The sequence below is a fragment of the Anabrus simplex genome, chromosome 1, assembly GCF_040414725.1.
Source record: "Anabrus simplex isolate iqAnaSimp1 chromosome 1, ASM4041472v1, whole genome shotgun sequence".
Classification (NCBI taxonomy): Eukaryota; Metazoa; Arthropoda; class Insecta; order Orthoptera; family Tettigoniidae; genus Anabrus; species Anabrus simplex.
Window position 1 is genome coordinate 1,017,236,110 of NC_090265.1, and position 13,220 is coordinate 1,017,249,329.

General features: G+C 40.0%; 1 protein-coding gene across 2 annotated transcripts in view; it reads left to right on the forward strand.

The window, feature by feature from the left end:
• Nucleotides 1–13,220, forward strand: part of Rbcn-3A (Rabconnectin-3A) — a 732,274-nt gene that overhangs the window by 356,933 nt on the left and 362,121 nt on the right. For both annotated transcript variants that reach the window (XM_067136957.2, XM_067136958.2), the window contains exon 28: nucleotides 7,230–7,357. In XM_067136957.2, coding sequence (XP_066993058.2) covers nucleotides 7,230–7,357 — 128 coding nt within the window. The remainder of the gene's footprint in view (nucleotides 1–7,229; nucleotides 7,358–13,220) is intronic.

The window sequence follows — 13,220 nt, forward strand, 5'->3', positions numbered from 1 at the left end:
CAATGTTAAGGGGAGTCGGAAAGCCCTATCTTGAGAATGTTAATTTGACAGAAAACATGCCCCGTTATTTCGGGAAGTATTACGCTTAGAGCTTTGATATTTTTACTACATGCATTTACGCCCTTTCCATAAGTACTGAACCAGGATGGAATAGTTGGAGCAAACAATTGTAAAGTTATGAATTTGTTTAATAAGTTCCAAATTTTTAACAAAAAATGTCATTAAAAATGTATGTAAATCATAAACTATATATGTGAAGTGCTTTTATCTAGTTCAGTAGCTGTATCATGGCACAAGGTGACTTTCTGCAAAGAATGAACTGCCTATTCAGTGCAGTTTCTGAGATAATGGGTCAAACATGTGAAAAAAAGGTCATTGCTCAGAATATGATTTCAAAGTAAAACAAAATGTTCACTCACACATTTACCCACAACAGTGTCTAAAATCCAACTCTATTTAATCAAAACTATTGAAACGTTTGTTATGACAGTGCCGGAAACCTCTGCGCATAACATTCAGGAACAGAACAGTGAAAACCACAGCCTTCCAGATTAAAGGGTTTCAGACATTTATATTTTCAAAAAGAAACATGTCTAAATTGCCCAATTTGACACTTCTGCATTGATTTTTAAAATATTCCTTTAAAATGCTTCCATGTGTCGTATTAAAATAAATTATACACCATTTTAATCAGCAGAGTCCAAATAATTAAATGAGGCAACATTTGGAAAAAGTCATTTTTAAATTTTTTTGTTTCCAGCTCCCCTTAATGGAAATTATCAGGCAATTGTCCGACTCGTTGGCTGAATGGTCAGCGCACTAGCCTTCGGTTAAGAGGGTCCCGGGTTCGATTCCTGGCCGGGTCGGGGATTTTAACCTTCATTGGTTAATTCCAATGGCCTGGTTGTTCTGTCCCCAACATCCCAGCAACTCACACACCACACATAACATTATCCTCCACCACAATAACACGCAGTTACCTACACATGGCAGATGCTGCCCACCCTCATCGGAGGGTCTGCCTTACAAGGGCTGCACTCAGCTAGAAATAGCCACACACATTTTTTTGTTTTTTAAATCAGGCAATTCAGGGCTACATTAAGTACTGCTACACAAATTGCTTATGGTTCAGAAAAAAAAAAAAGCCATCACAGGGGAGAAGGATGCTTCAAGAAAATGTACACCGAAAAGTAGCTGATGGGTGCAAAACAAGCTTGCCTACAAAGAATGTTTTATCACAGAACTGGTAATGTGCACATTTTATTATGTAATATGATACACTTTAAATTAGATAAGATAGCTTTCAGGAAGGGCAAAGGAAGTGTTACTGTCAAGATTTGACTCAAAAATTTTCGTCGGAACCGGGATGAATTTCATTACTTGTAATTGACCACCTTTCTTAATTCATATCTTCACCACAGCGTGACAACATTTTATGTTCTTTTCACGTGATTTCGGGAGAGATTACTGATAACCAACTTCAGAGGTTGGCACCTCTGCTGTTCCCAAAGGGAACTAACACAAGGGAATATTTACACTTTGAAATAAGTAAACAGAAGCATAATTGCCCATACTACGTGTCCTTAATGATAAAAAGAGAATTGTTGCACATACCTGGCCATAACAAAATGCATGGAGGCGAAACACCAGCACTCCTTCTAGAAATTATTAAAACCCTAAGTGGGCTTACGGCACAAAGATACAGAGGCTAATTCTATACTAAACAGGGGGTGACTAAAGAAGAAAGAATTTAGAGGTTGAAAGCTTTAGTCACCCAATGCAAGGTTAAATGGGAAACAGATGATCATCACTCTTCGTTCCCTTACATTATGCATTTCCCAGTATTGAATAAAACCAGAATCCTCAGACTTCACAAAAATTCTACATTGAAACCACCGGTTTACAAAATTATATTATAGGAAAAGTGGTTGAAACCTTCCTCTTAAACTATCCGCAGGAGCTATCACATGTCTAGGTAAATTCTGCCATTACCATGTGCCGCTGGATCTTCCTCACGCAGGCCTCACTCTTGGCTCACGTCAAGTCGCACTCCTCAACACTGGAGCAATTTAGACAAAACTGCCCTTAAGTGCCCTGCTTTTATCTATATATATAAAATAATAGTTTTGTCTTACATTGCTCAGAATTTGAAAAGAATGGTATTTCTGCATCAGTCATGTCCATAGTAACAAGTAAATGCACTTTTTACTCTTCCATAATGTCTGTCTGTCTGTCTGTCTGTCTGTCTGTCTGTCTGTCTGTCTGTCTGTCTGTCTGTACACACATCACGAGAAAATGGCTGAAGAGAATTTAATGAAAATCAGTATGTGAAGTCGGGGGATGAGCCACTACAATCTAGCCTGTAAATCATTTTACTCACGCTGAGTGAAATGGTAGTTTAGGGGAAGGCCTAAAATAGAATTCTCAAATATTTATATTATTAGCGGTTCTGTCGATAAATACTACATAACTAAAGTTATATATAATTAAATTTCTGATCATTTATGTCATACATTGATACCATACCGGCTTTCATAACACAGATATTCATGAATTTGTATTTTTGTTGCCAAGTCCATATCAACGCCAAGCCCCTAGAAAATGGGTGAACAGAATTTAATGAAAGTCGGTATATAGAGTCTCGGAATAAGAAACTACAGTCTAAGTTATAAATCCCATGGCACTTAACGCCCTTGAAAGGGCCTTGGCCTGCCCAGCGACCGCTGCTCAGCCCGAAGGCCTGCAGATTACGAGGGGCCTTGTGGTCAGCACGGCGCATCCTCTCAGCCGTTATTCTGGGCTTTCGAGACCGGGGCCGCCATCTCACCGTCAGATAGCTCCTCAATTCTAATCACGTAAGCTGAGTGGACCTCAAACCGGCCCTCAGGTTGAGAGAAAAATCCCTGACCTGGCCGGGAATTGAACCCGGGGCCTCAGGGCTAGAGGTAGGCACACTACCCCTACACCACGGGGCCAGCAGTCTAAGCTATAAACAATTTTATTCGTCCTGTATGAAATTGTAGTTTAGGGGAAGGCGCCTAAAAATTAATTTTTAAATACCTATGTTATTTGTCCTATTGAAAAGTACTACATAACAAAAGTTATAGAGAATACAGTTTCTGACCATTTATGTTTTATTCAATTTTATTGTACCGACTATGGTAAGACTGGTATTTCAAAGTTGGAAGAAAACTAAATGTGAAGGCCTACAATATTGAAATCGCATAACATTGATCAACAATAACATTACATTGACCATTGTTTGTGGTGATATGTTCTTTGTCTCTTATGATGCCGCTCAACCCTGATAGAAGGGATTACTGCTGCATACCGAGTATAACAGCCTGACTGAATATTGGTGGGAAATAGCTGGGGAGATAGAAAACTTTCTTATTTACCATGTCATTCCTTTGGTTCATACATTTTCTGACCGTACTGCTGGTACGTAACTCACTGGTTCCTAATAGTATTCCAGCTATTTGATCCCTACTCTGACGCGCTGTTTTGAATGAGCAGTGTGCACACTTAAGGCAGAGGCTTACTTAGTAGTAGTAGTATGACTTGGTCTAGAATTACAATTTAGACATATTCTAAATTATAGCACCACAATTCACTAAATAACTCAAAATTCAACCTTGAAAAGAGCTGTGTCTTAAAAAGAGCTTCTTCATCTTCACTTTTATTAAATTCTACATTCATTTTACTCAAAATTAGCAGTGAAGAGGGGGTTTCTCCTCTGGTTTGGAGGAAAAAATTGCCTCCAAGTCAGATAGATTTTTCCGCCACCAGTGTAGTGAATTGAGATTTTCTGACTCATCGGGTACTCTTAGGAAACAGATTAGTAAAAGGGCATAGTTTTTGCCCTGGGGACTCTCCACTATTCTCCACACACACACACACACACACACACACACACACACACACACGAAAAAAGACGAAGAGTGTTCACGGATCACGGCTATCTGCGCCCTGGTCATTCCAGCTCTGGAAATTTGGACTGTTAGATCGGCAACGTAGTACTGTTCGTTGAAAGTGAGAAAATGTGTGGTTTTTCATTTGATCTAGTATTCCATGTGAAATCATTGCTTTTACTTGTGCCATTCCTGCTGACGTCATTGTAATGACCTATGTTCATTTCAGTTGGGAAAACCACTAAGACAGTCTTTCTGAGGATGTAAAAAGGCAGGTGGAGACTGAGTGTCTGCCGTTATAATGAAAACTCCCCAACCTGATTGTGACTGATGGTAGGCAATGAAAATTCCCTAATGCAGTCTTCATATGAGAAAAGATGTTTGGTGACTTCTCCTTCGCGTTTCCAGGGTAACGTTAGGAGCTATGCAGTGTAATACAGTCTTGCTTACAATGTGTACTCTACCTAACCTACAATTCTGTACACAATGTAGAATTATGTAGTGAAGCACGGGTACATCAGCTAGTAGTACCCTAAAGGGGAAACTTTCAGAACTCTTTAATGATAGGCTTGATTCCTGTACACACCCCCGGTTGTACTTGGCTTGAGAACATATTTCCAAGAATCTGATCGGTTGATTACAATCGAGGTGGAACCAGATGAAGTGTTGACAACTTCGGTACATAAACAAAACAATCCTCAGAACCAGTTTTACAAACTTCAAAAATAAATATCACTCTATCCAATAGTTAATCTTTAGTCCAGAAGAGGGAGCAACTAAATCAATGATAGGGACATCTATCTGTAGATGACAAAATCTTTGGAAGTTTACAAGTTCAAATCCGTTAACATAGATGGCCTTAGAGAAGGCGCGGAGTTTAACTAGCCAAGTTAGGTGTAGGCCTACCCTTGGTACAATAATAATAATAATAATAATAATTGTTACAAGGATTTATCATGGAATGCAGAGGTAAGGAAATGCATGGGGTGAATGGCTGGACAAGGGATCACTTAGAGCAAAAATTGGAAATTTTATTTCTTTCCTCTCTTAAAACCCAAATAGAGTAATCTAATGATTTAACAAGAAATATTTGAAAAATTAATTGGGAATATTCACATCAAACAACAAGCTCTTGTTCCAACAATACATTGGACTTGGAAGTCCTTAATCAGTTACAAGATTAATTGGGAGAAACTCCCGGTCGTTAATCCTACCTATGAAAGAGCATAATTGTTCCCGACAGGTACACATTATAGAGTCTAAGCTCCAGATAAATAGAGGCTTGCCTTAGTAAAGCGATGTATCACTTGTTACATTCTCGATTACACCATTATCTAATTGGGTGACCCCACTTCATAGTGTTCATACACAGGTTGCCCCATAGTGGGCTTATCAATTACAAAATTTCACAACCAGGTTAAGTACTGGTCCCCAAGGGAACTGAAACGTAGATATGGTTACCTGCAAAACCATGAAGAATATACAGGGGCATATTACCCATTCTACTAGGCTTTAAGAAGGAAAAGAAAATGTTACAACAAAACAGGCCGTTAAGAAAAGGCAAGGAGGCAAAATACCGGCACTCCTTAGAACAATGTTCTGGGAAAGACAAGAACCTAAGTGGGCTTAAGGCCCAATGACAGAGAGACTAATCCCATGCTACAAGTAGTAACTAAAAGGGGGAACATTTAAAGGCCGAGGCAAATTTCCGAAATTTAGAGGTTGGAACACTTTAGTCACCGAACAGCTCAAAAGTAGAAGGGGAGAGTTTTTAGGGTCACTGTTACAGAGGTTCAGTGGCTCACAGAGGAATAATAAGTGCCTGGGTTGAATGGCTGGACAAGGAATTAGAGTAAGATTTAACACAACAAATTTGGAAATTTTATTTCTTTCCTTTTCTAAAATTGCGAGATAGAGAATCTGAATGAATAACAAATGATATTAATGAGCTTGTCAACTCTAACAATATCGGGACTTAGACATCCGAACATCAGGTACAAAACTTGTGATAATTACAAGGTAGTTAATTTTACATAGAGAAGAGCATAATTGCTCCAGAAAGATACAATATTTTACAAGAGCAAACTTTGCTGCTACCAGTTACATTACAGAGGATTCTGAGCTCCAAAATACCCTCCTATAGCCTAGCAGAGGCACTCGGTTTCATTAAATCCACTGCAGTTAAACTAGGCAATCCATCGGGTGACCCCACTTAAGTGTTCATCAATTATTGCTCCACAATAGCAATAACTTCAGGCACTGTCTAAAAGGGAACCAAAATGCAGAAACAATTACAGAATAAACAGGGGCAAAAATGCCCATACTACATGGTCTTAAAGGTAAAAGGAAAAGGGCTGTACATAATCGGCCATAAACAAAAGGCAAGGAGACGAAACACCTGCACTCTTTATAGAAATTGCTAAAACGCTAAGTGGGCTTATGGCCCAGCAATACAGAGGCTAATCTATACTACAGGGTGTGACTAAAGGAGAAACATTTAATGCTGAGTTGAGATTTCCAAAATTTTAAGGTTGAAAATTTGTCACCCAGTGCAAGGTTGAGTGGGAAACAGTAGAGGGTCATCATTCTTGTTCCCTTACATTACCTATTTCCCAGTAGGGAATAGAAATAGAGTCCTCAGATTTTTCTGATAATCCTTCATTAAAACCACCAGTTTACACAATTACATTTTAAAAAAAATGGTTGAAACCTTCCCCTCAAACTATCCACAGGTGCTATCACATGTCTAGGTAAATTCTGCCATTACCTTGTATTGCTGGATCTTCCTCAAGCAGCGCTCGCTCATGCCTCCTGGGCTCCCGTCAAGTCGCATTCCCAACCACTTAAGCAGTTCAGACCAGATGGCCCTAAAATGATGCACGTTTATAGTTTATAGTTGGCAAACAAAGCATTATTACAGTGATAAATTGTTTGAATTCAACGGAATACTTCATGACAATAAAAAAGAAACTCAATCCTTTCAATTTCAGTCATTAAAAAAATTTCACTACAATGACCAAAATACCGATTTTTTTATCTCCAGAGGTATGGATTTGTTAGACTGCACAGGTTGTTATGAAGGTTATATTGAAGGCTTTTCCGTATAGTTACTTCACTGTCACTCCTTTCATCACATAGTTCAAGGATCAGGTTGGCAGATGGCACCCGAATCTAAAAATCTATATTTCTCACCCTTCCCGCCTTTTTCCTTCATAGTGTAGTAACATTTTGTCATGCGACTTAAGGTATGGTTTCCTAGAGAATGTCACAAATAATAGCATTACTGTGTAATTTTTTCTACTTTTTATTTATTTTTAGGTGTATCTCTGGAACTTGCTCTGTCCGTCAGGGGAGTATTGTCCATTCCAATACTGATGAGGAGAATCTCATGCGTCAGAGGGGCTGGTCCCGCTCTCGAACCCTCTCCGTCAGCTATGTTGGTGCAGGTGAGAGCAGTAGTTTGCAAGTATATTGTGTAAGTTGACAGAAAGCTATACAGAATTCATGAATCTTGGAGATCTAAATTATTCTAATATACAATTCTTAGTTAATATTAGTAAGGTGAACTGGTCATTTTGACCCATTCTCCGTTTTCTTTTTTTTTTCTCCTTCTTTTGCCGGGCTGAGTGGCTCAGACGGTTGAGGCGCTAGCCTTCTGACCCCAACATGGCAGGTTCGATCCTGGCTCAGTCGAGTGGTATTTGAAGGTGTTCAAATACGTCAGCCTCATGTCCGTAGATTTACTGACACGTAAAAGAACTCCTGCGCGACTAAATTCCAGCACCTCGGCGTCTCCGAAAACCGTAAAAGTAGTTAGTGGGACGTAAAGCCAATAACATTATTATTATTACTTCTTTTTTTCTTCATGGGGCCTCTAAATATTCGTTCCTAAGTAGCATCAACCTGTAAGATCTTTTGCTACCATGTTTTTCCTTCATTCCCACCTAGATATACCTGCTCCCTTCACAAAGCTGCAGGTTGTTCTTATTGGGTCTTCTTGGATTTTTTTTCTCTCTCTCTTCACCTGGTAGTCCTAGAGTGGAGAGTCTGATTCTACCCAGCGCCTCACATTCGAAAAGTATGTGTTCAGCTGATTCCTCTGCTTCCTTGCATTTCCTACATATATTGTCTCTTATTACTCCAATTCTGTGTAGGTGTTTTTTCAGATGGCAGTGTCCTGTCAACAGTCCTAATATCCATCTTATATTTTCTCTGCTGAGTTTCAACATCTCTTTAGTATACTTCTTGTTTGGTCCTTTTATCAGTTCTTTTGCAAGCCTCCATCCTGGAGTATTTTTCCTGTTCTCCATTTGTTTCTTTTGTATCCATTTTCCTATATAGTGTTGGGCTTGTCCATCGGAAATCCTGCATACATGTTCTGGCCTACAAAATGTGTTTCTTCCCCTTTCCTGGCCAGTTTATCTGCCTTTTCATTTCCTTCTATACCTGCATGCCCTGGTACCTATATTATTTTGACAATGTTGTACTATGAGAGCTTTGGGAGAAGTGAATGGCAATACCAAACAATTCTGGATATTATCCTGACTACTTCTAGTGCCTTACTGGCCGCTTGGCTGTCCATAAAAATGAAAATGTTCTTATTCCTATAGTTCATGTTCAGATTTACTTAAAGACATGTTGTGTTAGCTATCACTTCAGCTTGAAAGACTGTAGTGTGTGCCCAGGCTCATCTGGATTGATCTCTCAGGTCTTCCCCCGTTGATCCCTCCTCCTGTGCCATCCGCAGTCTTCGAGCCATCAGTCCACCACACTATATCTTCTTTTTCAGTATTCCATTGGTTGATATTCCAGTCTTCTTTTTTTTATTATCTGGGTCTCAAACGGTTTTTCAACGTTGTACTTTGGTATCATATGATCAGAAGGCATGTGTAGAACTTCCTATGTGTGTCCTATGTCCTAGATTGTATCTTTGTGCATTCCCGCACTCTGATTGTGCCAATCTATATGAACTCATTCTAGCCTGTGCTTTTATGAAATCGCATAGTGATGGGAGATCTAGTCAAGTATTCAAGGCTTCTGTCGGCGTAGTTCTCATAGCTCCAGTTATGGCTATGCATGCCATTCTCTGTAGGCTATCCAATCTACTGCCGACTTTTCCTTGACTTACTTTCTGCCACCAGATGATTGCAGCATAGGCCATTAACGGTCTAATAATCATTGTATATATCCACATTACCATTGATGGTCTTAGGCCCCATGTCTTCCCGACGGCTCTTTTACATGCATACAGCAAGTTCTTGGCCAAGGTTATGTTCCTTTCTATATGTGGATTCCAAGTTAGATTTTTATCTAACACTACACCTAAGTGCAGTGCCTGTTCTTCCATATATATCTTGCCCGAAGAGCTTCAGTGATCTCTTTCCCTCTAATTTTCTCCTTCTTCTAAAAGGGACCAGAGTTATCTTGTTCGGGTTGACTGTTGTTCTTCCCCACACCAGTTCTCCACAAGGTTAAATGATCTTTGCATGAGGTCCTGGATAACACTCATCACCTTACCTCGTACCACAATCACTAGGCCATCTGCATATCCTTGTGTATAAAAAGCTTGTTCGTTGAGCATAGCTATGATTTTGTTCGCCACGAGGTTCCACAGCAGAGGAGAAAGAACTCCTCCCTCAGCACAGCCTTGGGTGGCCCTAACCGTCAGCGTTTCTTCAAACAGGGTTGCTTTTATCCTCCTTCCGTCTAACATGGATTTAATCCATTTGACGACGGTTTTACTCACCTTGCTCTTTTCCAATGCTTTGATCATAGTCATAGGTTGTATTGCTGAAGGCTCCTTTTATCTAGAAATGCTGCCAGTGAATTTCTTTATATTCTAGGTTTCCTCTAGTTTTCAAACCAACTGGTGGAGTGCTACTTCAGTGGATCTGCCAGGTCTATATGCAAACTGATTTTCATGTAACGTTGAGTTCAGTTGCACCTTTCTTCTGATATATTTAACCAGAATTTTCTCCGTTGCTTTCAGCATGAAAGAGGTTAAACATAATGGTCTGTACGCTTTGGCTTGGGCATTATTTGCCCTTCCAGGCTTAGGTATGAATACTGCTTTTGCTTCAGACCATGATTTTGGCACGTACCCTAAAGCTAGATTAGCTCTGGAAAGGTCCGTCAGGGCATTGACGAGTATCTCCTGTCCTTCTTGTAGGAGTATCAGAAGTATCTCATCTGGCCCCGGAGCCTTTATAGGATGGAACGTGTCAATTGCCCATTTTACATTGTTATATTTCATTATTCTGTTGGCACAGTTCCAGTCTGCTCTTCGAGCTCTGGTCTCTGTTCCAGCCGTTTCTTCTTCTATCATCTCCTCAGCCTCAGAAAAGTAACACGCCTTAGGTATCTCCAACGTGTCCCTCCCCGCCTGAGTAAATGACCCATCTGGTTTCTCCAGTGTTCCCACTTGATTTATATGGGTTGCTTTCAGAACTGCCTGGAGCCTTGCTGTTTCACTGTGTGATTCCACTTTCTAACAGAACAGTCTCCAAGATTTTTTCTTTTTTTCTTTCCGTATCTCTTGGTTATACTCAGTAAGTTGCCTATGATATACGTCCCACATACAATTTCTAGATGATATTCTATACAACATCCTAAACTCTTTTTTCATTTTGGCTAGTTTGTTGTTCCACCACCTTACTTTTTTGGTGTTTTTCTTTTCTTTGAGAGGACAGTTTTCATGGAATGAGTCTATAATGGCCTCTTCTAATAGTTCCACTGCCTCATCCAATTCTTTCTGTCTTCTCACGTTAGTTGGAATTTTTTGTACAGCCTTCCCTAGAACTTCTCCGTATCTGTCCAGTTAGTTCCTCTTGGGTCTCTATACATCTCAATCCCACATAGTCTTGCATCTATTGCAAATTGGATGTGCTGATGATCTGCCAATGATTGTTCCTCCAGCACCTTCAGTCTTTAATAAAGTTTGCAATATGCGTAATGCTTAGTGTAATGTCTATTACCCCCCTACGATTTTTATTTATGTTGTTTCCTAGGTTTAATATCGTCAACTCAGTTCTAATAATAAACTCTAGTAAAGACTCGCCTCTGGCATTGCAGTTCGTGCTGCCCTATGCCGTGTGGTGTGAATTTGCATCTGCTCCTCTCTGTGTTGCAAATTAGGTTCTCAATTTCTTCTGATGGGGGCAGATTAGTTGAGTCATATGGGAAGTATGAAGAGCTTATGATTATTTATCTGGGTCCCTCCCATTTTCCAAGTTTAATCTTAGCCACAGTTAAGTCCCGTGAACAGTGTTCCTGCAACATAAGATATTTTAATTTCCTTTTCACAAGAAGACATGTTCTGGGTATTTCCGATGTTGTACCGTACATCAGCATTATCAACATTTTGTTTTCTTTTTTCCCTGATGACTTGAAACTTGATCTGCCCAAGTCTGAGCTTAGCCTTAAGGCTTCTCTGTTTGAGCTCTTCAAAGTCTCTTTCACCAAGGGCTAAAACGATTGTCCTTCCTGTCTTGTCGATTGAAGTGCCATTCAGCACTCTCCATTCTTGTGTTAGAAGTTTGGTATCGTGCTGATTGATTCTGACAAGAACATCCTCCACTTTCATCTTGTCAAAAGGAGGTGGGAATTTGGTGATGCCCTTGGTCATGTTCAGCACCTTTTTTGCGTCTGCCACCTTTAGGGTCACCCCTTTCCATGCATTACAATTTGATACTGTCTGTTCCAGCCAACTTTTCATTTCTGGATTTGCACAGATCAGTACCATAGCTCCACTTTCTAGCCTTGGTGACTCAAGGAAGCCTGGCAGAACATCAGTCTGACAGCAGCTTCATTTGTGCTATCAGAGCAGATGACAATTCAGTTACGTCTTCCTCCTTGAGTTTTCCATCTGGAAAGGTCTTGGGTATTATTGCGACCTTAACTGAGGGTAGTCTTTCCGAGAAGGACATGACTTTTTAACAATATGAGCAGCACTCCCTTGTATCACTTACACTTTGCCTTGCAAGCTGAATCAATACACACTTCTGATTCTTACTCTGAAGGAATGCTACTTCATATTCCTCAGAGATTAAAATCTGCATGATCTTATATACACTTGTACACACATTTAAGAGCAATTCTGATGGGATTGATAACCCACCTCTGTTTAAGCTATTAAACATGTCACTTTCCACTGTTTAATTTGATAGGTTTGAGATGCAGTATCTGCAATTAAATTTACTAGCTAGCTTAAAAGCTACACAACCTTAAATGTAAAGGACAGGAAATGTGTTATCGAAATCTACTTAACAGTTCAAAATAATTAGGGGAACATGTTTTTGAATGTATGCCATGCTCCACAAAACAATACCTCACACCCAGGTATTTTACCATCTAAACCTTTATTCTTTACCGTTGAAGTACTCAAGAGAACATCGATGGATTTGCGTTCATTTTCAGAACACAAATGGAAATGTCCAAATAGGGGCAAAAACAAAGTGATAACAGTCCTCCAGGGTGGATTTTTATCACAATTGGAGAGCTTCAGTATGGTGTATGTCCTCCACGAGCATTTATCACATGTAGCGCGCATCACCAAAGCTGTCTTGCGAGAACTGGATATTCAAGAGATGGAATGGCCAGCAGTGAGTCCCGACCTTAATCCCATCAAGCATGTGGGCGTCCTGTTCCACCACAGACTCTCCAAGACCTCGAACAGGTTCTCATTGAAGAATGGGACCTGATACCGCAACGTGACCTCCGTTGACTTATACGGAACATGCCACGTAGGTGCCAGCTGTGATAAATGCTCGTGTTTGAATTAGATTCCAATTCATTGAACCTGCTGATGACCCTGAAGTGATTGTTGTAAGCTGATTCCCAGTGTCAAAATTGTATTTTGATGGACATAGGATTGTATTGTTTTTTCTAGTTGTAGCCATATGTTTGTTTATTCTCATATTTACATGGACATATTTATTTTAATTTTCAACATGTTTTATATGTATCCAATGAAAACTGCTCTTCCAGCAACATTTTATTTGAGGAAACGTAATTGAAGGTTAACTTCTCATGTGTTGCAAGTGCAACTCCAAGGAGTAGCAGTATTGTCAAGTTTCAGTGTCACGGCCTTAGTGTAGTCTGACCATGCTCTCGGCTGAGACATTTGGTTATGTCCCATTGGGAGATGGAGTGGCTGCCACTCCACTTCCGAATAAGCTGAGAGTGATAAAAGGTACAACAAAGGTATGGAGGACTTCCCTTCAAGCTTCTCAGAAGGAGGCAGTGGTATTATGTCGTCTTCGGATTGGCCACGGTATAGTAACACACTCCAATGTACTGAAAGGAGAACCC